General features: G+C 45.0%; 1 protein-coding gene across 4 annotated transcripts in view; it reads left to right on the top strand.

Annotated features, from left to right (window-relative positions):
* The window catches only part of Atg18a (Autophagy-related 18a), a 34,900-nt gene that overhangs the window by 4,419 nt on the left and 4,337 nt on the right, over window positions 1-26,144 (top strand). The window contains exons 2-11 of one of the 4 annotated variants that reach the window (XM_037431147.2): window positions 2,105-2,187; window positions 3,790-4,013; window positions 5,748-5,885; window positions 6,181-6,273; window positions 6,354-6,424; window positions 10,270-10,545; window positions 11,987-12,094; window positions 13,081-13,205; window positions 15,267-15,320; window positions 22,243-22,370. In XM_037431147.2, the coding sequence (XP_037287044.2) occupies window positions 2,105-2,187; window positions 3,790-4,013; window positions 5,748-5,885; window positions 6,181-6,273; window positions 6,354-6,424; window positions 10,270-10,545; window positions 11,987-12,094; window positions 13,081-13,205; window positions 15,267-15,320; window positions 22,243-22,340 (1,270 nt within the window). In that variant the 3' untranslated portion in view covers window positions 22,341-22,370. The remainder of the gene's footprint in view (window positions 1-2,104; window positions 2,188-3,789; window positions 4,014-5,747; window positions 5,886-6,180; window positions 6,274-6,353; window positions 6,425-10,269; window positions 10,546-11,986; window positions 12,095-13,080; window positions 13,206-15,266; window positions 15,321-22,242; window positions 22,371-26,144) is intronic. The other 3 variants (XM_037431148.2, XM_037431149.2, XM_037431150.2) reach the window with 3 other exon arrangements.

Below are 26,144 nucleotides of genomic sequence, written 5' to 3'. Positions count from 1 at the left end.
CGTTAGGCACAAGCGCCATCTGGCAATTATCTTAAAAAACGAAGGCGTGCAGCCCGCGGAGAAAGGTGCGCGCGAGTCTCGGAGGTGATAACGTGTACAACGCAAAGCAACGGGCAGGTGCCACTACCTTGACGTCGTAGCAAAGCGTTGGAAACACATTTTTGAGCATCGCGTTGCACTGTCAGCGCAGCGCGATAAATGCTACATTCCTTATAGTTACTTGTGTGTGCCTTTTCTATCCTTATAGTTACTTGTGTGTGCCTCTTCTAGTATGAATGCAGACATACAAAACTTCGAAGTGTTGTTATGGCACCTCAGATATCCACAATAATTGCTTTTTGATTGATAATCGCAGAACTATGAACGCTAAACCTTTAGCAATATTGGTGGGCGCTGCGAATAGGGTTGGCCGTTTGGTGCCGTTTGAGGTATCGTTAGGGCGGACAGACAAATGTACAGACAGACACCAAAATTTATTCGGCGAAGGCCCCCTAAAAAGACTATCGTCTTAAAAAAAAAAGCCGCTCGTGTGCACGGGGGTTGGGCTTGTTCGGTCACGTCATGCGCACGTGACCCCTTGGTTGGATGCCGGAGAGGGTAGGAAAGAGAATCGGCTTGCGAAGGTTATGCGGAGGAGCGGCAAAGGTTCCAAGCTCGCCTCCTCTCATCCTCGTTTCGCACCGCTTCCAAAAAACAGTTTTCGCAGCTCGTAATGAACAGATTCAAAAATTGTTTGTGGCAAAACATTCCTCCAACACCCAATAACTTCCACGGTCTTAATTAGGTATGGAGCCTGGTGAGTGGCCCTTTAAAGAACCCCAGGTGGTCGAAATATTCAAAGCCCTCTACTGCAGCGTCTCTCATAATCATATGGTGGTTTTGGGACGTTAAACCCCACATATCAATCAATCAATCTTTCTTAACCTTGTTCACCAGAAAGTATGACCTTGATGAGAAAGATGCATGGAATTATCCCAGGAGGCAAAGTGCTTGGGGTTCTGTCACAACGTTGAAGCAGTCAATGCCAAAGCTGCGCAGCAAACAGTTCTTTATTAGGATATAACTAACCAACCATCGCTGCACAATCTTTCAGCGTGCTGTGATATGCACACTTGCACATATCTAAAAAGTCTGGGAACATTGTTGTTGATTCGCCCACAGATTCCTTGTCTAATCAATGTTGCAGCCTGTGTACCTTCTCCAACATACACCAGTGATAGTACTGCAGTGTAGGGATAGTCTTGTCTTTCCTACACACAGTGCGATAACCTTGAGAGATTAGATAGTGGGTAAAAACTGCCTCTAACGAAATTAATCAGTGTCGCAGGCCACAGCATACTATTTTTAGCAGTCTTTGTACCTATACTCTGGACACAACTAAATCAACAACCTTTAATCTTCTTCATACCTACTTGTTCAGGCATGCTCGCTCTAGTATGCCCAACATTCTGTTGAACACTAGCGCTATGTAAGCAAGAAGTCGTATCCAGCATTCCAAGTTTTCTCTAAGGTTGTGCTCTCAGAAGTACGACAATATTGTGTGTGGCAATATTGTGCTCTTTGTTTAACTCTTTCCAGCTTGGTGGTCACCCCAGGTAACCACCTGTTCTTAATTTTTTCCTTTTGAAGCATGTGAACCCTGTGTGTCTGATTTTGGATGACGCATACTTTAAAGCTTTCGGCAATCCGGCACAGATGGCGCTACTTCGTTTGGGCTTCAATGTGACATGTTACGTTTGCTTTACTCTGGCTGCCGTTTGTCCTCAATGCGCGTTAGACAGTGGACTCGAGATGTACTCTTAGATATATGAGTATGTGCTGTTCCTACTATGTTGATACCGGGAAAGCATGTTGCAAGAGTAGCTATCATGAAGGACTATAAAAATGAAGTGTTGTACTTGCACAGAAAGTGACCACCCCATATTTATTTAACTAAGAAAACTTATGAAAAAGTGATCTTCTTTAAAATATTTTGCCATTTTTTTTTTCAAATAAACTGTTTCTTACCAAAAAGAGAGTGCTGTGCATGAAAGAGTTTAAAAAATTACGTTTAGCCTATGTGTAATCTGGAACCTAATCCAACATTTTTTTCTTTTCTCTCAAGGGCGCTCTCGGTTGGAACACACACAGGTTACAAGTTTTTCTCCCTAGGAAATGTGGACAAGCTTGAACAGATATATGAAAATGGTGAGTGCTTGGTTGTGTTCACTTACTTTTTTTTTTCTTCCGATTGTGTGGACAACAAATTGAATCCTTTTATCTTTAAATTAAGCTAGAATGTGTTGAGATAGTAGCTCTGACCTTACTAGCTACAGCAAGCAGAGAAGATGGCATTTAATAAAACTTAAAGTATTGTGCAGTCTTGTAGAGAGCTTAGTTTACCAAGGCTGGTGCAGCAGACTCATACTGCCGGAAGGCTCCAGGGCGGCTATTCTTTAAAGAGGAAGCTGTGGACTTCTTTCACTTAAAGGTGTAGCGATTCAAGTGTCGAAAACAGTGTACAGACCAAGTTTTGTGAAACAGACAATAGAATGGATGCAGCATCCAATTCAATACTTCTATCTTCTGCACGCTTCACCTGGATTGCCGAATGCAGGTTAGTTATGTCGCTAAGTTGCAACAACAAACAATCAGTGATTCATTGGTCTTGTTTCGTGACCCACTTTCATCATTTGCAATGCCTAAAGGCCTTAAAGATGGCGTTGAAAGAGCATCGAAAAGGACACAAAAGGCAAACTTGGCAAAAGTCCTCGTGTTAGCGAAGAGTACAGCATGAATGCTTGTGTGATCGCATACGCCTCATGCGTCCTCATCCATAGCATTCTTAGGATATCATGCAAACTCTGCCAACAAACAATCGTGCTAAGGTGAAATAGATGAGTCTATACCTTGATCTAAATACTGTAGCCAGTTACAACCTAACAAATGAATAAGCACTGCCCCTCAGTCGTTGCTGTCCCACTGAGAGAGGATCTGCTTAAGTGCCCCATCCAGTTAGATTTGTTCGTTTAGTTGACGTCAAGTCTCTTTCACATATTTCGGTAGATTTCCCCTTAGACATATGTTCGTGTTGCTGAAACTTACTGACATCGCACATAAGGTGCTAGCGTCACTGCTGTGGCAAACCAAATACTTTGTACAGGGAGATCGAACTTTTAGTTTAGTGAGCATTGGAGATATATTAACTGGGGAAAAGTGCTTATGATTACAACAGAATTCACTTAGCACTACTTCCTCCTTGCACGGATGAAAGGCTAGTGTACCACAGTAATGGAAGTTACTCTCAGTTTCACTTATCAGGTGCAACGCTGTGGAAGCTATGCAAGTAGTTCGGTCAGCAAATTGTATCACTCCGTGCCTCTCGCGGTCAGCTCTTGTCGTCGTAAACGCCAGTGCGAGTGGAGCATGCGTCTCTGCATGACGTGTCTCGACATCCTACAAGTTGAAGAATAAAAACATAAACATGTAAACCGATCCAGCCGTGTAGCAAGAACTGTACAAGGGGGTTTGTTTTCTTTTAAGTTGCAAAACATGCTCATTTAATACAGAGCCTAGAAAGGAAAAGAAGAATATATTTTGAGTAGTAATGTATAACTATTGCAAGACGATTCGTGATATACTTCGTTATAACCAATATTTCGTTGTGCCCGGGTTTGTTATGTCGAGGTATGATTGTATTTGTTACTGCGAACACATAGGCTCATCGGCTGCAAAATGTCTCGCTAGCCTCCAGAATGGTGTACGCTATGTGTGAAATGCGAGTACGCAGTTTTGCTGTCCTCTTTGCAGAAGAGGAAGGCATGGCCCTGGTCGAGCGCCTCTTCCTGTCCAGCCTGGTGTCCCTCGTCAGCACGGCGTCCCTGCGGAAGCTCAAGATGTGCCACTTCAAGAAGGAGTCCGAGATCTGCAATTACTCCTACAGCAATAGCATCCTGGCCGTGCGGCTCAACCGGGCGCGCCTTGTTGTGTGCCTCGAGGAGAGCCTCTACATACACAACATTCGGGACATGAAGGTATATGCCGCGAGTCTTTTGGCTGGAATGTGTTTGTAGCGAGAAAGTTGCGCAGCATTCGGTGAGTCCCACAAGGCTTAGGCGCAGCGGAGCTGGTCAGAACTGAACTGGTTCTGGCTTGGCTAGGAATGTGTGCTCTGTTTCTACTTCTTTACTTTCCATATCTCTCTATTTCTTGCTTGTTCTTCTCTTGCATCTCTTTTTTTTGTTTCTCTTTCTCTCTTGATCTTTACTCTTCTATGTCTTTCTTTGTCCATTTCCGTTTGTATTAACGGAAAGTGTGAAACTAAGTGTAAACCCGTTCCTGACTAGTAATTCCCTCTGGTTATAACAGACCAATTGAGTGTCTATCACTTTTATTTTACATCCTATTGATTTTACATATTCCTTTTACAACAGACGAAAATTGTCTTTGCTATGGAGGTCTGTTGTAATGCGGTTGTCTGTTAAAATGCTGTGCCACTGCTTTCAGCAATTTTTTTGCAGTGCCCCCGTGACGCCCATTTAATCTACCATTAACAGGTTGTCTCATTTCGCAAGTGCACTGTTTGTGACAATATGAACACTCAGTCGTGTAGATAACGTTCGAACCAGTGCAGGAAAAATGATGGACGTAATCACTTATGGTGCTTTTAACTGAAGGTGCTCACATGCTTTGCATCTTGTCAAGAACTAGGTGCTCTGGGCAGCAGAGTGAGGGTTTACTTTTTTGTGAAAGTTGACTCCACTTGTCAAAACCACTTCTCCTGCACACACACCCTATTTATGAATTTCTCATCACACTCTTCTGTCTTTCCTTTCCCACCTTTTTTTTTCTTTTTCGAAAGCTTCAGACGTTACTGCACATCAGTACCACTTCTCTTGACTCTTATGTACTGCCACCAGTTTGCAACTGTGCATGCATTCCTGTGCTATCGTAATGCACGAGCTCAATTAGCGCTACGTCATGAAAACTTGACAGTGATGAAGTTTAAAGATGCTGTAACATAGAACGAACCGAAAGTCGTCTCTTCTCGAGGGTCTCTAAAGCTATCTATAGCATGCCTCCGATCGCATTGTAGATCTTCATAAAAACACACAAGACGGAAATGGGACGTTTATGTCTATGGTAGTTGCGATGCGTGATGCTTCATTCTCTCGCGTCTGCGTGACTGCAGTCGCTCTGTTGCAAGAGGAAATTCGACGAAAGTTCATCAGTCTCGCTTTGTTTTCCACAATTATCTTTTTCTGGTCACCGTTTGAAGTCTGCCTAAGAAATCAACGAGCTGTTTCATTTGTTTTTTTTTTCAACGAACAAAAGCCAAAACACGGCACCACACAAAGCCACCAGTGTATTCGAAGCTGCAGCACGAAGACTATGCAAATTCATGTGCTACCTAACCTATCATTCTCGTATTGGCTGAACAATTGCAGCGCTACAGTTTTCTCTGGTTAATATTGTAGCAAACTCCGTGGTGTGCACAACTCGGCAGTGCATAGACAATGTCCAACGAACTGCCTTGCTCCTGGAGCCCCAGCAAAACTATTGGCTGACTTGAAGCTGCTACCTGTCGCCTCTCCGTGCCGTCTAGGAGGTGATCCATTCCGCACAAGACGTTGCCGTCCAGCGACCACTAACTCCTGCGTCGTTTGAAATGCGCAGTTTTCTGTTTGGTTGAAAAGGGTGCCGTTTCATTCATCGTGTAGCATTGCGTGAATTTCCTTCCGGGAAATCAGGCCTGGCCATGGTTTCAGGTGCTGCACACAATTCGCGAGACTCCGCCCAATCCGGACGGCCTGTGCGCCCTGTCGCCCTCCAGTGACAACTGCTACCTGGCATACCCAGGATCTGACAAGATTGGCGAGGTCCAGATCTTTGATGCCCTCAACCTGGTGAGTGCGAGCCTCCGTCACTCGCTCAAGCTGTTTTAAAAAGAGCTTTTTGTTGCAGTCTTTCTTTTTTGTCACAGAATCACTTGGCATGATTCAATTAAAGTCTCTTTGAAATTTTGAATGGGGACACAGCCGTGTACTGTACAAATATTTGCACTTTTACTTGCAACGTTTTGTGCTCCTGTATGGCACTCTAGATCAAAACATAAATGGGGTGCCTGTATGGAGATGCAAGTAATTGACAGGCAAATATGTTACGTCCTTTGATAAAATCAACACGTGCTTTTCTTTTCAGCAAGCCAAGGTGATGATCCCGGCGCATGACAGCAAACTGGCAGCCCTAGCTTTCAACTCCGTGGGGACGCTTATCGCTACGGCTTCGGAAAAGGTTTGTGTGCTTCGCGCTTTTGAGTGCCGTGCGTAATGAAAACTAAGTGAACTAAGCCAACTCAAGCCTAACTTTTTCAGGGCACGGTCATACGAGTTTTCGGTGTTGCGGACGGACAGAAGTTGTACGAGTTCCGGAGGGGCATGAAGCGGTGAGTAGGGGATTGCGCCTTCTCGGAAGACAGAAAGTCGCGTTGGGGGGAAAAGAGCTCTTGCAAAAAGCCTAGCCTTAAGCTCGTCGATTCGTTAAAAGGGAATTAAAGAGGGAAAGGATTTATTAGGAAGGTACAATTTCACAATCCCGAAGACACCACTCTTACCGCGACAGGACACTTGGTAAGCGAGAAAACCCGCGAAACAGAAATGCGGGTGAAGAGGCTGCCTTGCGATTCCCACACTAAACACTGTGACATCATAGATTTTAAAGCCGTCTACTGAGTCCTACATAGCTTCTTATCGATAAAAATGAAATACATTGTCCTCTGTGGGTGCCCTAGACCCAACATACAAAGTTTTTTTTTTTGCTTTTTTACGTAGGGGAGCTTTTAGTTGGTCTGAACGTATTCAGTACCGAGTGCCTGCATGGGATCTGAAATGCCCAAGTGCACTGGCAAGCCATTGCAGCTATGTTGAGCGTGCCTGTGGCAAACTACTCGAGCAAAGTAAAACATGAACTCATTTATGCGGACAGTGTCGGAGTCCTCAAGGGAGCTCGAAAAATCTCGCATTTACTGTTGAAAGTTAACAACACTGTAAAAATTTTTTTGTTGTCGCTTTTTGCTTCCACCGAAAAATATTGTATTTACCGTATTTACTCGCATAATCGGCGCACTCACATAATAGGCGCACCCCTAGTTTGGTCGCGGAAAATTCAATTTTTTTTAATTCCGCGCATAATAGGCGCACCCCGAGCTTGGCCGTGATCAGAAACGATTCTACACCCCAGCGGTACAGTTGGAACGCGGTCCCCGTACCCTGAAGAAAAAAAGAAGGCAAATCGACGAGCAAATAAAAAAAATTCGAAGTGCAACGACCTAACAAAAAAACGGCTGTTCCATCAATTACTGATACCCGCCAAATCGCTGCGCTTTTTGGAGGTCACGTGTACAACGCCGGGGGCTCGATCGCCATCACCACCATCACAGAAAAAGAAAGAAACGCCATTTTGCAAGCGGTGTGCGTATGTTGTGGTCGTGTATTGAACTTTGGTTCCACCATGGGGAAGTACGCGAGCTACACGGCTGGGTTTAAACTGAAGGCAGTGCAGTACGCGCTGGAGCACGGCAACCGGGCTGCAAGCAGGCATTTCGGCGTTAGAGAAACCAGTATTCGGTACTGGAGGGACCAAGAAGAAAAACTTAAGGCGACGAAGAAGACACGACAGGCTTTCCGCGGTGCCAAGACCGGCAGGTATCCGAACGTCGAAGAGCAACTGGTCCGGCATATACGGGAGCTACGACAAGACGGCTGTGCCGTGTCGTTAGATATTGTGCAGACTGAGGCGCGCAGAATAGCCCGAGCGCAGGGCATCGAAGCAAAAGAGTTCAAAGCCAGCTCCGGATGGACAACTCGTTTCATGCGGCGCCATGGCTTCGCACTGCGAAGGCGGACCACCTTGTGCAAGCGCTTGCCCGCAGCATATGAGGACAAAGTGGTGGACTTCCACAGTTTTGTTATAAAGCTCCGACAGCAGAAAGACTTCATTTTGTCCCAGATCGGCAACGCTGATCAGACCCCCCTTTGCTTTGATATGCCGTGGAACACGACAGTGGAGGAGAAAGGTGCACGGAGCGTCATCGTCAGAACGTCTGGCGCTGATAAACAACGATGCACCGTAATGCTGGCGGTGACAGCAGATGGGCGTAAGCTACCGCCTTACGTTATTTTTAAACGTAAGACGCTCTCAAAGGCAAAATTCCCTCAAGGCGTCTACGTCAGAGTCCAGGAAAAAGGCTGGATGAGCGCGGAACTCATGGTGGATTGGGTAAAAACAGTCTGGGGTCGGCGGCCGGGTGGTCTGTTGGTGCCGTCCATGCTTGTCCTGGACAGTTCTCGTGGGTACCTAGTAGACCGTGTACGAGATGAGCTAAAGGAGCTGCGCACAGATCTGGCAGTGATTCCGGGTGGCCTCACATCGATACTGCAGCCTTTAGACGTGTCCTTGAATAAACCTTTCGAGGACAATGTTCGAAGGCTGTACACCACCTGGATGGCTGGAGGACAACATCAGCTGACTACAGGTGGTAAGATTAAGAGGCCGCCTGTGGAAATGCTGTGCGCTTGGATCGTGGAAGCGTGGCAGGCGATCTCCGACGAAGTCGTCAGGAAAAGCTTCAAGAAGACGGGTATCTCGAACGCACTGGATGCGAGTGAGGATGACATGTTGTGGGGTGCGGATGATTCGGACACCGAAAACGAATCCCCGCTCGGCGAGGATGAATGTGTGATCTCCGACTCGGACTCCGAATAGGGAAAAGGAGGAACAGCTACGACTTTTGTGTAAATAAATTTTACGTGTGTGTGTGCAGTTGACGGCTCTCGCTTGTTCATTAAAAGGTACATAGGTATGTTTGTTTTATGCTGAATTAATTGGTAAACGATAAAGTTGCCTTTTACTTGACAAGTGTGCAGATTTAAAGCACGAGAACCGAGTTGAAAAAATTTTCGAAAATTTTACCCCGCGTAATTGGCGCACCCCTAACTTCGAGCCGGATTTTCTGAAAAAAAAGTGCGCCTATTATGCGAGTAAATACGGTACTTGCTGCTCTGATTAATGTTAGTTCTGTGCAGCATCTTCAGTACAATAGTTTCAGTCATCATAAAAAGAAAATTGTGTAAATGCAGTACGTAAACTCTTTGACCAAGCTAAAATCTGCGAGATTAATCTCGTTTAACAGCATGGTAATTATCTACTGCTGTGGCAAAATGTTTTGCAGGGCACCAGTTTGACACAGAACACACTTTCTAGAAGCATACTTTTATTAGAAAGGATAAGGTACCTGTCGTGATGGTCTAGCAGCGGTTCGCAGCTGCTAACCCAAAAGTTGTATTATCTAACCCCAGCCATTGCAGCCTCCATTCGATGGAAGTGAAAGGCTTTAGGCTCTGCGTAATTTTATCATGGTTTCGGGACGTAAAACGCACAGTTATTGAAGGTTTAGGAATACGCATCAAGACGTCGGCGAAGATATGCAACGATTGCTGTTAAAGCTTCGGCAAGTTTGATTGCGTTCTTAGTTAGCACGACAGAACACAGACAAAGAACGAGCAGTGTTAAAGTGCTGTAAAAGAGTTCCTGTTGATCCAAGTGGCTTCAAGTATCACACCAAATACGACTCATCAAATTCACTATCTGAAATTTTTTTTAGCGCTGTTGTACAACTGGAAATGTTTCAGGTGATGCTGCTAGTTGTGCCACTTCTCGGTGTGGGTAATATTACCTGTAATCTCTAAATAAGTCAATGACAAAGCTTCGTCAGTCTCGTATGGAAAGCAATAGCTTGATTTGTCTTGGTGTGTAGGCTCTTACTTCATGCCTTGGGCTTGCAAACATCTTAAGCATTAAAGTAAACTGTGTGAAAAAAAAAAACTGACAAGGAAGGCACAAGCACTGACCAAATATGCAGGGTTACAAAAATGGAGGTGAAAACACTGAAAAGAGCCCGAATAATTGATATTATAATTGAGTTATTTTTTTAACCCTGCAGTTCCGATGTTGGCTTGTGTGTGTGCCTTCTTTGTCCTCATTTTTTTTTTTTCACCAAGTTTCTGTCATTGTGGATTACCAACTTGCCCAGTGCTCAGCTGTTCTAAAGTGCAGTAGACTAGTTAACGGAATCGGAAGGGACTAAAAATGGTTCAATTTAACAGGAGTTCCCATTAGAGATAATTAAGCTTGTAGAATTCGAGTGTGAAACCAATCGTACTGAAAGCAGTTGTCATTTGAGCAGCAGTTCCGTTTAAGAGATTTCTATGTCCTGATCGCCACCACGTGCAGGTGTGCGAACATCTATTCGTTGGCGTTCAGCTCCGACTCGCTGTTCCTGGCCTCGTCAAGCAACTTTGAGACAGTGCATATCTTCAAGCTTGAGGACCCGGAGTCCAACCGGGTGGCCGAGGATCCCGGCACCTGGTTTGGCTACCTGGGCAAGGCCATCGTGCAGGGCGCTTCCTACCTGCCCACGCAGGTCACCGACGTGTTCAACCAGGGCCGGTCGTTCGCCACGGTCCACCTTCCGTTCCAGTCGGTGCGCACAGTCTGCTGCCTCAGCACGTAAGTGAAGCGCACTGGAACTTGTTAACATGGATGCGCATTGTGGTGAGCTGGTGATTTAACTCCACAGGACGTTTAGTGGAGGTTGAGAGCCAGATATTTTTACCTCATCTCAGAAATGGCGATTTCAGGGAAGCTAATCTCAAGCTTCCATCTAATGGACATTTCCATTGCAGTGTAGTGTATTCAGTAACCCGAGAAAGTGATAACATATCATGTAAACTCTCTACATGTAGCTAACCCAGCACGCTTCCTAGGTTAAATGGAAGTGCACGAAATGTATAGTAACAGGATATTTAGTTAAAGAAACTTGGCAAGTCTGTACTTCATGGAGCTGTGTTAAGTTTCAGAGAAATTCAGGTCTAATTGAGTGGTTGATATGTGTGCCGGAAAAAGAGCCCGAAGAAATCCCAGAACATAGCAGGAAGCTAAATTCATTCTGGTTATTCCTTGATGGATTTTCCCTCCAGAATAGTTCCATGACCTAGAGTTCAATGCAGCCAGTGATGACCACATCTTTAATAGGTCACCGTAAAAGCCTGCGTATAGTCCGGGGTTGTACTTTGAGCATAGCAAACGTGAGAATGAATGTTTTCATCGGAATAAAGCCAGAGTAAAATGGAAAAAGGCATTTATTGACACACTTCATTCATCGCCATCGTCAGACGCACTCTCTTATTTTCCTCTACGTTCCATCCCTCTACTTGTATCGAAAGTTGTGAAACCTTTGCGACATCAGAATGAATTGGCAGGAAAACTGGAGACAAGACTCGTTGCTCACTGAGGTCCTGCCAATAAGCGGCGGCCAATATTGACTGTCCGTTACTAGATGGACACATAGAGAATTATGAGATTAGAAGGGACTAGATCATTATAGACCTAAATTGATTGAAAGTATTTTATAAAGCTATAATTATAGAGAACATAAGGAGTTTGTTCTAAATTTAAAGTTGGTAGAGAAAGGGCGAAAGCTTTAGCCCCCTCTGGGGTCAAGAAAGGCTGGAGAGTTGGGAGGATCTACTTTTCTGGGGACAGCCAGCTTGAAAGGGGGACCTGTGGATCAGTGGTGTTGCACAGTTTTAATAACTGACTATTGATTGATTGATTGATTTGTGGGGTTTTAACGTCTCAAAACCACTATTTGATTATGAGAGACGCCGTAGTGGAGTGCTCCGGAAATTTTGACCACCTGGGGTTTTTTAATGTGCACCCAAATCTGAGTACACGGGCCTACAACATTTCCGCCTCCATCGGAAATGCAGCCGCCACAGCCGGGATTTGAACCCCCGACCTGCAGGTCAGCAGCCGAGTACCTTAGCCACTAGACCACCATGGCGGGGCAATAACTGACTATGCATTTAATTCGCATTTGGAGTGCACTTCGCATTTAGAGCGATTCGCATTTGGAGTGCAAGATTTTTTTTGTACTACTTGTTCGCAGAATTCAGAAGATACCAAGGGTACTCGTGGCCACTGCCGATGGCTACTTGTATGTCTACAACTTGGATCCTGTCGAGGGTGGCGACTGTTCCCTGTACTCGCAGCACCGGTACGTCATCTCTCAAAACTGCCAGCATCTCGTCTTTCACTTCGTTTCGTTAGTGTTTGTGTGCGTGCATGGCTGGACGGTAAGCTTCGACAAATCCTGGACTAGAGAAGTAGGACACCACCTTCTGTGATTGCGTCGGTCACTTTTCTTGTCCCACGGTAGGGTTACGGAAATACAGTATGCACACGCAGTAAGGCAGTAGAATAGCACTCCTCCTTTCTAGGGACAGTGCATCCGCCAGACAACAGATGTTTCGTTAATGATGCATAGGCCACAGGCCACCATGAGGCGTGGCAACCCCACAGTAATTTTTCAAAAAGTCGTTTGGTGTTTGGGTGCCTTCAAAGGAAAAGCGATACGGTAATACCGTACCGTATTTCAGTAACTTGCTGAAAAATTCTATTTGTGCTTTTTGCTTTAAAGTAGATGTACTAACATACCCACTTTGTTCGTGGCAAACTTGCCCATAAATCATATAAAAAAAAATTGATTACAACAAAGTAAATTAATCGCAAGTCTTGCAATCGATGACAGTGTTCGGAATAACTTCTACAATGAACTTTTTGGGATATAAGGAACTTATTTTTTTGTAATAGTAACTTTGTTATACTAAGGTTTGAGTGTAGATGCTGCCCAGCTTTTAAGAAACATCTCATGTAAGGGACAAGAAATCGTCCTCGGTGCATGTTTCTTGTAAAAGGGTTTAACTGTAACTGCATAGAAGAATAACGTTCAAAAGAGGTAGTGTTGCTTGTCAAGCTCTGCCCACTCAATGAGCCAAAATGGGTAGTTTACTTTTTGAACAGTTTAAAAACATCTCACTAGTACACACTGCACATTATTTGGATTTGGGGCTACTGCTTCGTTAGGGAGGCTTTCTGGGTGCATGGCTATTCTCTCTTCGGATGAATTGAACCCAAAATTTCACGCTCCTTTCTTAGCCGAAGTAGCAGGCTGCCATAACTGAGTGCACGCCTGCTTTGTAGGCTGGACGGTCAACCCAACACGACGACCACACCATCGCAGTCTGGCGATGCAGGTTCGGACCAAACTACGGCGCAGGGAGCGGCATCTCAACCAACTCCAGCAGCACGCAAGCTGGACTCGCAGGGTAAAATCTCAACTGGCAAATGTATCATTTTGAGTTGAAGGGGTACTGATACAAAATATAGAAGGCAAGTCGGCCCTACTGTAAAAATCACCAGTGTAGTGAGACAGCAGTGTGCAAGTGTGAAACTCTGTAAGCTCCGATGAAATATTTCGTGTTTCAACGCATGATCGCACTTCATGTACACAAACATTTTGTTTCTAAAAGTGATAACCAATCCTTTGAAGCATTTGAATATCTGAAAGACTTTACATTCGCTTGAATAAGAGTGGCAGGAGGCTTCAGTTTAAAGAGGAATGAGTACTATTCACTAAAATCAGACATTTTAGCATTAAGTATTTGGTTGAATTTCACACACACTGTTGTATTCTCAAATTGTTTTTAGTGTTTTTTGTATACATCTTAGAAAAAGCTAGATAGTGCGAGCACAACTCTTGGTCAGTCTGTTAGTTTACAGTTGACGTGCAGATTTAATTTCAAGGTTGGCTTGTAAAAGTTTAGAATATGTATTTTCTGTGCACCCTGTCTTTTTGGGCTTTTAAGATTTTGGTTCTCACTTATGCTCGGTGGAGGGAACTTTCGAGTGTCCTGACGTTGGGCGTGAGCTCTGTGTGTGATTGTGTTTGTGAGTGCTATAATCCTCTGTGGCTCGGTGGTGGGTTTTTTTTTTATTTTTCAACAGTTGGTTTACATTGCCTGTGCGGTTTACATTGCATGTCTATGTTGAACAGACAGTTGCAACACGAACATGTTCAATAATAAGGGAATGTTAATTAACATGGCTGTACAAGCTTGTTTTCTTGTATTATTGAGAGTACTGCATCAGAACTTGTGTTGAAATGCTTGACGTATGGATCGTGCAACGCATCAGGCTTGCATATTAGCTTACTTTTCTTGCCATCTCGTAAATGAGTTGAATCTTGTTGATAGAGCACAATTTGTGGGCAACCTTTTTCTTCCATTACGTAGGTGCTTACTGCAAAGATTTGAATTTTTTTCCAATTTGATCATACTGCATGGAAGAGATGTTTTTCACTCACCATGCTGCTAAATTTTAGTTATCTTTTTACTACCTGTGCCAACTGCACATCAGCCAGCTGGTGATAACATCTCGTGTTGCTTGGGCATTGCACGATTTCCAGCATTTGATAAGATTTAAATGGCGTGCCCTAATGTCCGTTAGTCTATACATTTAATTCTAATCGCAAGCAAAGAAAACAAATTCAAATAGACTGGTGTGAGACTTCTAGGTGGTGCTTACCTGAAACGTGAATCGTCTGCTGTGAACAGCACAAAATCTGGACAAAGATAAAGGGAATATGCGAAGAAAGTGCTGAACCGTTTCGGAGTGCCCACAGTGCACCAAGCTGGCATGTGACTTGGCAGTGATGTTTGTCGTTTACTGCACAGTTCGACGGCTGTTATCTCGGTTTACGTGAAGGCACTACCAGTGCACTTAACGATAAAATGAAAGCACCTTGAGATGAACTGAATTAATGTTGTGTACTTGGTGTAGGTTCGTAGGGATGTGTAGTGCACACCAAAACCGGACACAGGATGAGTGCTGTCCTGTGTCTTCTTCCCCGTGCCTAGTTTTCTTCACACATCTGTGAAAAGTACCCTTGTCTATCAGTGGAGCGATCAAGAGAAGCCATAAGATTTCAAAACCTTTGCCGAAATGTATATGAAATACTAATTATTCTTAATGCACTAAGGCTACCCCTTTTCAGATGTTTCTCTGTTCATTGCGACATGCTGACAAGATGAGAAACGTTTGAAAACTTGGGGACACTAGTACGAGAGAACGTCGCTTCAGCTGAGCCTATTCTGTTCTTTTTGCTGCCTTTGATGTATGTTCTGTGATAAAGGGATGACTTAATGGGCACACACATGGAGTGAAAGAAGAGAGGTTTGGGGGGAGTGTTGGGAGTAGAAGGGGTGTGTTGGAGATGTCTGGTGCGCGGCCAAGTGCTGCGTGTCGTCTGCTACTGTTTGTCCTCCCTTCGAGGACAAGCGTGCCCTTAGTGGCCGGGCTCCATGTGTGTGTGTATCTCTGGCGCGCAGGATTGTCGAGCTACGCTGCTGTAGTGCGAGGTTATCAGGACCAAACTCCGGCAGGTCTGTAGGCTTTCCCCTCCTTTTTACTTCTGCTGTGCTCTGTACCCTACCTCTCTTTTTCTGGATTGCCGTGTCTTGGCTTTGGCTTTGTCTGCGAGACCGTCGGCATTTGCTTGGTTTGGCTTGGCTTGCTTTGTGCTGCACACATTCCCCGCTGCACTGCTTCGTGGACACCTTTCCTTTTTTTCCGTGCATCATTGCTTTGCCAGCATTGCTTTTCATTTTCATAGACATTTCTGTTCATGATCTCCCTTTCTCATTGCCTAGTTTTCGTTATTCAACCTTTGTTAGTTGTAAAGATTCCCTTCGTGTATTCTTCCGACTTCGCTGTGAATTAGGTTTGGAATTGTGCTTTGTCTAGTACTTGGTACAGATATCAACGTCAGGTGCATCTGTAATCAAGTATAAAGTTGCACTAAAGCACAAGTTTGAAGTTAACTTAATGTGTACAAGTAATATTGAATGAATTAGTATGAAACTTTTGTGACTCCTTGTAGGTCATGCCTCATATACCAGCCAGAAAAGTTTCGAGGGCAGTTATATGTTCAGCCAGCCAAGTTTTTTGTGCAACGTAGGCAACAGAGTACTTTTGGTGATGTTGCCAACTGTAGCTCTTTGCGAAACTGAAAAGTTAGCAAAAATGAGTTCCTTTCATTTTCATTTAGATGTCCCTCAGAAATTTGCAGATTCTAAGATTGCTCGAGTTAGACTCGGGGTGGGGGGGGTGGGGGGGGGGGTGTTTAGTCAAGCAGCACATTTTGTAAATCTACCACTATCGCATGCAATATTTATTAGCCATTTAGCGTGAAGCTATCGATCAAGACTACGGGTCGAAATTTTAGAATCGTGGCTCCCATTTTGCTCGCTCCGACCTCTTGCCTTGTCGGGCTTCCTTTGCACGCTTTAAGAAAAAAAAAATTAGCACTTCTTTTCTTTTGTCAGTTTTGCCTGCAGTGTTTCCACATAGGGGCCAAATTGTGTAAGGAAATGGTTTTGCTGTACAGTATACCTACGCTGGTAGATCGTAGACCACTCGGGAAGGTTCGTTTGTCAAAGTACCACTCGATTTTCGCATTGTCACTTCTCTGCATAGAAGCAATATAATTAAGGGTCTCTCGAAGAGCACTGTGTCAAACAAGTGTAATAGAATGCAACATCGTCACTGTGGCATGGTGGGCGTTTATGAACCTTAGCCAAGGATATGAGCACGGCGGCGCAAAGCACTTCTTTCCTCATAAGTGCACAGAGCATTTGTATGGAAATGCACATGCACTGTTTGCATTGCTGGAGAGTAAACTGTGGGATCTGTTCTCAACCCTTTCAGTCTGCTCTGTTTGGGGAGTTTATTAGGAGGAGCAACCCCTATAGTCACTTCAAACCCATTAGAGAGTTTATTTATAGGGGTAATTTATGCATCCATTTTACACTTTTTTCGTGAGTTTATTGATAGGTGTAGTTTGTGCACTCAGTTAACACCATTGAGCGAGTTTTTTGCCTCCCACATCATTTGGTATGCTTGCATAACTTTTTATGAATACTGTGCCTGCCAGTTTTTCCTTCAAAAATGCTACGTCAGGCCGGTTGTGACCGTCAAGTACCCAGTGCTCAGCATTGGAGCAAGCAAAGGCACATAACATAGACGACGATTGCTGTTGTGTGACAGAAAGATACCCCAGATAAACCTCTTCTAGAGTGTGAGCAGATTACTCCTTTTTCGGGACTGCACTGTACTGCACTGCACATTGTGTGCCACCAAGATATGTATTGCATTCGCTTGCACGATTCATAATTATGGTGACTTAGGTACTGGGGAATCTGGTAAAGATTTGCTCTGAAGGGTGCACCTGGATGGTTGTGATGGGATCTTATACAGTCATCATTTGGGAGACATCAGTTTATGGTTACATATAGATGGTCTGGATGGCAGGTTGAAAAGCTGGTGTCCACGAAACTATCTAAAATGTTTTCTTAAGCCTTCACAATGAAGAGAGCCTACGAATATGTGAGGTGAGTGTGGAAAAGCTAGACCACCTATCAACATGGTAATGCTATTCCATAAAATTTCTGAAGAACTATTTATTGCTAGTATTTAAGTTATCTTATTTTATACAGGGTAGCACAATATGCTACTCTGCATAAAATATTGGAACTAGTGCACAGTTCTATGAACAGATTAAGTTCTTAGGCACTTTGAGTGCTTTCTTTACAGGCATAGCTGCATTTTTATGTAGGTTATATGCTTGGAAAGGAATGTGTGTTGCCTAGTCTAAGTGCATTATGAAATTTCATGTTAGCAGTATTTCATGTAATGCCAAAGGGCAGTGTTTTGTTGTACCAGTGAAATATTTTAAGCTTGTCACAAATTTTTTATGCCATTTAGTTTAGTTTGGTACAGCACTGCATTGAACTTGTAAACTTCAGCGCATTGAAAGCGTTACCTTGTGCCCTTCTGGCTTAGTGCAGTCGTCGCTTGCTTCTAAGCCAAAGCCATACGAATTCAACGAAAAGAGCAGCTTCGCACTTCAAGAGTCTCCTTTCAAGGAGCCTTGGTTCTTCTCAACTTCTAGAAAAAGCAGTAAAAATTTAGTTGTAGGAGACTGCATATTTGCTTTACGTTTCCTTAGCTTGTTGTAGGAGAGTAGAGCCAAAATTCGTACTTCTCTGTATTTCTATTTAAACACAAAGGTGGAATGATAAACACCAATTGAACAAGTTATGTCGGTGGCCGCAGCAAACGTTTTGGCGCTTGAAATGCCAGTTTGAGGCTCAGGACATCACTTGTACAGATACTGCTTTATCGCTCGTCGGCTGCATTAGTTGCCAACATTTATGGCGCAGTCATGCTCTAAAGGTTCGCCGCTTTTCTTTTTGCAATTTTTTTTTCGCGCGCACAACGTGCTTGCTCGCACCGTTTTGTTGGCCGGTCCTCTGCTTGCCCCTTGAGCCGCCTCTCCCTGCCCCGAAACCTTCTCTGCCATCCCGTCCCTTCCTTCCCTGCCGGGAAAAGTTGCCCTGCCCTCGCTAGCAGCAGCACAGCAAGCTTGGCCCCAGGGTTACGGCAGAGATTCCGAGGCCTCAACTCCTCCGTGGAACCTTCTGCCTTCCCCAAAGGGCGACACCAGATGGGGGACCCCTTCTTCTCTGGCAGCGTCTTTGCGGCAGCGGCGGATGCGGCAGCGCCTAACACAGCAGCGCCAAGAATTTGTGAAATTTTAAAGAAAAATAAAAAAAGAAAAACGCGTTGAAGCATGCAAGGCACCGAGCAACTTGTCCTCGTATCTAATAGGTTTCAGGATTAGTGCTTTTTCTGTTCATTACATAAAGTACCGATTTTGTGCTTTGTTTTGTTTCGTTTTAAGTAAATATGGGTGTTTAAAGGAAGTTGTTTCTTTGTTCACCATTTGGGCATGAACGTTTGCCACCTTTGTTGAAAAGACAGTTATTATAGACGTTATTTGTATGGTTACCTTTAAGGGGAGACGCGGGTCGAAAAGTCGCGTTTTTTTTCCAAATTTCACCTTTTCTGTTTTTTGTTGCTTTATCATCTTTATACATTATATTTTGACATCTGAAAATATCACAGCGAAATAAGCATCAGAAGTCAGTGAAAAACGCGTCTGAGTGAGCGGCAGTGACGCGCGGCATCACGAAATTTACACAAAACGGGCTGCTGTTCGCGTGCTCGCGGGGCCGCGAAGAGAGCTGTCCGCCATATTGCGGCCGCTGGCTCGTGTAGAGTTGTCCTTACTCTCCACGATCCCGGTTCTTGAAGTCTCGTACGTTCACGAAAAATCTAAAAAAAAAAAGCAACAAAAACAGTCTTTTCCCGCCGTTTCAAACCGCGCGCCACAAACGCAGGGCCGCCATTGGCTGACAGCACCCGTGTTTTCTTGCCGTAGTTCGCTTCACTGTTTTCCGGAGTTATTTTTCGCTGTTTTCGTGCGATGGCAAGCCCGAAAAAGGCCGTTGCCGACCATCGGAAATACAGAAGTAAGAACAAGTTCAGAGGGAAGCGGCGGAGGACGTACAAGAAAGCCACCGCCAACGAAAATGTCCGCGACGGGCCAGCGGCCGGTAGGCCTAACATCGACCACGGCAACGTCGACCATGGCAACTGCGACGACGAGATCAACGCTGCAGTGAATTTTGTGAGTGCATCGCAGAAAAAGATCGCGTTATTCGAAAACGACGTCAGGCCGAATGCCGATCGTGCCGAAAGCGTAGTGCTGTGCGAGTTGGGTGCATTGACGGCCGTCGTCGCAGGCGCGGCATGCCCCGTTTGTCACGAGAGTAAACTCGCAGTTCGGGCACCGAATAAAAAGCGGAAAGGCCTTTCGGCGTTTCTGGAGCTACACTGCGAGAATGCGGAGTGCTCGGAGAGCATCCTTTCGTCCGCGTACTCGTCGAAGCGGGTCGCGTCAGATGGCGGCCGCGGTGCAAGCAGAAGCTACGACAGCGGGAGTTCGCGTGACGCCTTTGCCGTGAACCTGAAAGTGGTGCTTGCAGCGCGTGCCGTCGGTATCGGGCATGAGCAACTTTCACGATTTTGTGCAGTAGTTGGATTGCCAAACCCTATGCACCATAAGACCTTCCATGCTATCGGCAAAAAGATTCACAGTGCGGCAGTGAAGGCTGTCTGTGAAAACATGCAAAGGGCACGCAGCGTCACCAAAGAGGTGGCTGGTAACAGTGACGTGCCAGTCATGTTTGACGGCACATGGCAAAAAAGAGGCCACAAAAGCCACAATGGTGTGGGAACTGTAGTGTCCTTGGACACTGGTTTGTGCCTGGACTATGAAGTGCTTTCCAACTTCTGCCTGGCGTGCAGTTTGCATAACGACATGGGAGGCGATGAAGAAACATGGCAGGCGTTTCATCATCCCGTTTGTGAGAAGAATTGCGACTGTTCTTCGCATGCCATGGAGGCCGAAGCTGCAGTGCGCATTTGGCAGAGGACTGTGGACTATGAGACACCCCTGCGGTTCACCATCTTCCTAAGCGATGGAGACAGCAAGGCCTACAACGGGGTCTGTGATGCCAACGTGTACCCTGACACTCCAATTGAAAAAGAGGAGTGCACCAACCACGTGGCGAAACGTCTGGGCACCGGCCTGCGGAAGCTGCCAACGCCACTTCCACGAGGGGAGAAGCTGAAGGAGACCACCATCCAGAAGCTTCAAACTTACTTTCAGGTGGCCATTGTGAACAATCGGGGAAATGTCCACAAGATGTACACTGCCATATGGGCCTCATGTTTGCACTCGTGCTCAACAGACGGTGCTGGAAGTCACAAGTTCTGTCCTGCAGGCCCAGACTCGTGGTGCAAGCACCGACGTGCTGAGGCGCAGGGCCAGCCTGCACCGTGCCACACCCCCCTCCTGACCAAGGCCCAGGGTTTGGCAGTCCTCCCAATCTACAAGCGTCTCACAGATGCGAAGCTGCTTGCCCGGTGCCTCCACGGCAAGACACAGAACGCGGCCGAGTCCCTGAACAGCAAAATATGGCTGCTGTGTCCAAAGACCCGGTTTGCTTCCCGGACTGCTGTGGAAACAGCCACAGCCATTGCAGTCCTGTGGTTCAACCGGGGCCACGCGAGCTTTGAAAAGGTGCTGGAAGAGCTTGGGGTGCTTCCTTCGGAGGCCCTGGTTACCCTCAGCGACCGCCGAGACAGCATGCGCATGCACAAGATGAATGTGCGTCAGACCGCTGAGGCGAGGGCACACCGTCGCAGTGCAGCCAAGAGGGCCCGGGTGGAAGAGTCCTGCCGCACCAGCCGGGAAGGGAAAACCTACGGTGCTGGAGAGTTTTAGACAACTGATATTCCCTCTGGACATGTGTGTATGTGTTCAGCACAAGTTTCGTGCTACTGCGTTTTTCATTTTTGTAAATACAGACTTTCAAACTTTCAAACGCGTTTTTCTCATTTCGCAATTTTGGCCAATTTGCATTTTTTGCGGGAAGTGTTTCGGGCACTTAGAATGGTCATACGACGACGAAATTTGGCACACACATTGAGGAGAGTGCGTAGGGTGCCGATATCTACTTGAATCAGCACAACCTATCAGCTGTAAATATCTATTAATAAATTTAATGGTGGTCGAGTGGAAAAAAAAGGGTAGTTTGCTACACAGATGTTTTTTTTCATAGTTTCAAAGTTGGAGCACAATTTCTAGCTAGATATCGGCACTCTATGGCTAATAGGGAGCAAAAGGAGCCATTGAACAACTCTCTGCATGAACATTTAGTATGCGCGAAAGTTCCCGGAAAACTTCTCAAGTTTCACCATTACTTGAAACACAACTCCCAAACTATTGCACTTATGTAAAAACCGATTACAGATTTGGAATCAGGAGGAAAAACTGCATCAGTGGTCCAATTTCTGAAGCTCTAAGTTGAATAACAAAAAAAAAGTGCTTTCGAGGAGCGTCTCCCCTTAAGCATGTGCGGTTCCTGCATTCTCAATTTTTTTTTCCTTTGCATGCAGCGTTTTTTTTTTTTTATTCAATATATAACGTGCAGGTTTCAAACTTTTGTTTAGCGGAAAGATTGCGGCTGTTAAAGGGTTGTGTGGGTCCCTCATTCACACAGTGGGTGTTATGAGTTAAAAGGAGGTTCATTTTAGCTCATTTATATTTATTGGGCTAAGATTCTCAAAGTGGGACATGCTAAGTATACATGAGGTTGAGTATGTGTTACAAATTATATTAAATTTTTAAAAACTTTTGTGGAGCACTTCAGCTCGTGTGCTTTAATTTAGTATGGATGAGTAGTGTACCCATAAACCCCACTGCACATATTTACTTCGGGTGGACAGTTGCTCGGCGCTTTGCAAGCATGTAGCTAATGTGCAACTGCCGCTCGGCAGTTGCGAGACTCCCCGCGGTGCCTGTGACGTTCTTTCTTTTCTAAACACTGAGCACAGATGCTGCTGGAATGGTCTCTTTGTCGCCTCCGACCAACGCCGCGTTGCGCCTCACCGATGACTCCGAGTTTCCGCCAGTGTCACAGAAGTGCAATTGAGGTGCCCTCTGCTGCTACTCTTGCGCCAAGGTGCGTTCTACGCTGGCTCAGAGTTCAGTTTTTAGTAACAAGGCCAACTTGAAGGTAGCCTTGCTGTAATCTGCAGTTGAGAAACTGTTGCGGTAACTATGAAACTCAAATCACGTGGGTTCAAGGGCACGCAGAGCAGATGGGTGTGCTCGGAGCTAATATTGCAAGCCAGCGAAAAAACTGACTTCTTGTAAGGCCACATTGTGAAATAATTGCAGCAATATCATTGTAAATGCGCGTGTCATCTGCTTCGCTCAGTACAAGTCGAGAGTAGTGCAGCTTTTTGGCATCAACAGACACCCCTCCAGCCAACGGCATCGCTGTGTCATCGTGACATTGCAACCAACCACCCTCACATCACGGTCTTGACAAGATTTGCAAAGTGTGTTCTTCTGCATTTACAAACCTCAGTTGAAATAGCCACCTGTGCTGTTCTACAATCCATTGGCGTTGTCATTGAGATTGCGCTTTCATAAGCAGACCCTAGGGCCAATCTTTAGTACCCCAATTTTAAATGCACGAAAAGCCTTAGTCGTGTGTTGCGTGCAGTGTTTGGCAACAACGATCGCCACGGTGGCTGCCTAGAAATGGCCAACAATGCACATACTAGAATATTTGTGCCATCACTGAACGGCACTTCAATACTTCGTGCGATACATAGTGGCCATCACCATCAATGTGGCATGGATTGTAGTTTCCTAAAATTAACTAAAAGAGACTCGGGTGCCACAATTGTTCATCAACCATGGGAATGATGGGTAGTACACGGATTTGCCTAGTCTTCGTGCATGTGAGCCTCGAACACACTTATGGCTTCATTTATTGCTGTTTTGGTTGTTTTGAAAGAAACAACGGACTATTGTAAACTTTGCGAGCCGATTTGAAATGGTAAGCTTGAAAGTTTAATGTAGTGAAGTGTAACTGCTGAATATTTGCCAATTGTAATTTCATGACAAAGCAACTTCAAGCTGTGCGAAGCCAACCGGAGTCGAAAGTACAAAGTTTACACAGACCTGTGTACTACCCATCATTCCCGTGCCCGCTGAAGCACCACGCGTTGCAGATCCCACAAAAACCAGCACCAGAGTTCTCCCTAGTGTATTTATAGGAAGCTCTGTGGCAAGCATGGTAAGCAAGCACAGTCCTCATTTGAGAGGGATAAAGCACATTGCAATGTCACCTTCTCTGGCTCCGTGACTGAAAAGATATCTGGCAGTGTGCGAAACCATAATCAAGTGAGTTGAGGGAAAACCTGGAAGAGCAAACAGCAATTCAATACACCGGCTAACAAATAACCTTTCATGCATTTCATTTTAACAGGAAAATAAATTTACGAAAAGTTTGTCTTCCCTCTATATAAAGGCTTCAAGACCTTACGGCACAGACACACTCGTAGAAGCTTTAGTTTTAGCCCTGCATGTAAGTGAAAAGTGGTCAGCTATGATGACACGACGACATTGTTGGATCGAAGCCTGTGCTTTGACAGCACAAAGCCACACTGCTCTTGACTTGCAACAGAGTGCAGGCACATCAACTTACTAGTTAAATTTGGACTTGTACTCTGCCCTGGCAAAACTGTACAGTATGACGATTCTAAATGTAGCCTTAGCATCTTTAGCAGGCATCTATTGGTGAGGTTTTATAAAAAACTCTAGTTTTGAGATATTAAAGGGATACTGAACAACAATTAAAATAAAAAAAAAAGGATTACAACATCAATATTCTATTCTGAAAACTTTATGGCCGATAAACAACTTACTTCATATGTTTAGGTTTGCTGTAGTTTTAGAGGATAATTAGCGTGCATGTGTTCCTGTATTACCATTTTCCTTTATTCACTTTTTCTCTACAATCCACTCTCCCCCCCCTCTCTTCCACGCACCTCGCCTCCTTAGGGGCTTTAGCCCACACGGGAGCCTTGTTCGCTGCTGGCATCGTTAGTACTGGTTCTAGGAACCGTAGTGCGGGTAGAGCCCCTGCTTCTAAGCTGCGGTGTACAGCTGGCATTGTTGACATGTCTGTTTCGGGTACTTCAAACATGGCCAAACGTCTCCTCCTCTATTTCATTGCACAGCCACCAGACGTGCCTGTCTGTGAAAGACTCGTGCCTCTTTACAGCCTCTTGACAATGTAATCATTGTTCACACTAATTATTATGTACTGGCAGCCTTTGGCTATCATATAGCTCTCACACCAATTAAGATCACATATGTGAAAAACTTGTTGAATTCACTATTTGCACTAGTTTCTGTGTAAAGTGGTTGTGTTGACTTCACCCAATCTTTCAGCTTGGCTGAAAATGTCAACGGCAAAAGTACTGTTCAGTATCCCTTTAACAAGCTTTTTGTTTAGCGTACATTGCTTTTGTAGTGCCACAAGAGTTCGTGACCAGAAGCTCTGCTCACGCATTCTATGTGAAGCATGGCATCCTTATATATGCAATGTCATTACGAATGCAATGTATGCAGTAGAAGCTTATGCAAGCACGGGATAATGAAATGTAGATGAATATAAGCACCAAGGGTGTTTGTTGAAAAGGTTGTGTGACCGCAGCGAATGTTTTTTATGTGCAACATTGGCTACTGCAGACATAATGCAGCCAGGAAAGCCATGTTTTATCTCTGCACTCCATGCAAGCTTGTGCTTAAAAATGGGGACTTATTGTTTGACGGGTGGTAATGTGGGGTACGTTTGTAATCCCGCTGCTGTGAACATTAGTGCAGACTAGGCGTAAACCAAGGAATTTACTTCATTTGGTGTCTGGGTACTACTCTACATACAATTCAAATCTTGCGTGGCATACTATATGCCCTGTCTGGTAAGTGGAAAAAGATTTGAAATAATGTCTTTGCAGGGAATTCAAAGAAAACATGGTCACTCATCTGGTACTAGCCCATGGAGATCACAAAACTTCCATTCATGACACTTGCTTATAACAGCTATACCTGGTTAACTTTCCCAAGACTTGTTGTTTCATGCATATGCAAACCCCTTGCATGCATGCAAAACCTGCCCAGCTTAGGGCAACCTGCATGTGATGCTTTCATTCCTGCCTGTGGCATTGAGCTTCCTGTCTCTTGCAGCTTGTTAACTGCAGCACGCCTGCACTAGCGTCTTTTGTGTCTGCTGTGTCGCTTCCAGCTTTGTACATGCATACCGGTGCATTTAAGAGCTGTACTCTGGAGTAAATAATTTCAAGGATGAGTCGTATCCATGGGCCCCTGTTCAGGAATATGGCAACATGCACTATTGTGAATTAAGACGCTCCACAACAGAAACTTGGGAGTTGCTCTGAAAGTGCCCTTTGGCATCACGTTGGACATGATATACTGTGCAGAACCGGTTGAATGGGTACAAGAAAGCATGTTGAGATGAATACGCTTCACATTGCACTAGATTGTGCTGGATTTTCAGAGCAGCAAAAAATTGTGCTGCCGAAAAGTGCTTACTCCAGAATGCAGCTCCAGTGGCGCTCATGTTGGTCAATTTTCGCCTGACGCTCCGATAATGAAACCAAATATGTACGACTTATTTTTCTTTACTAAATGCGTAAACGTGTGACTGGCCTGAAAGTGTGTCATTTTGGTGATGAGATAACTCATAAAGAATGTTTCACTGCAAATGTAGATAATTTTCACTTCATTTGTTCCAACCTTCAGGTAAACTCGTCAGCCAGTGATTTTGACATGCGAGCCTACGCAAATTTTGTGCGCATTACTTGGCCTCACATATTGCTATGACCTTAATCTTTCACGGCTATGTATTCGCTATTTG

Source organism: Rhipicephalus microplus, chromosome 7 (assembly GCF_043290135.1).
Source record: "Rhipicephalus microplus isolate Deutch F79 chromosome 7, USDA_Rmic, whole genome shotgun sequence".
Taxonomy (NCBI): Eukaryota; Metazoa; Arthropoda; class Arachnida; order Ixodida; family Ixodidae; genus Rhipicephalus; species Rhipicephalus microplus.
Note: the sequence above shows the minus strand (reverse complement) of the source record. Positions and strands in the feature narration are given on the sequence as shown.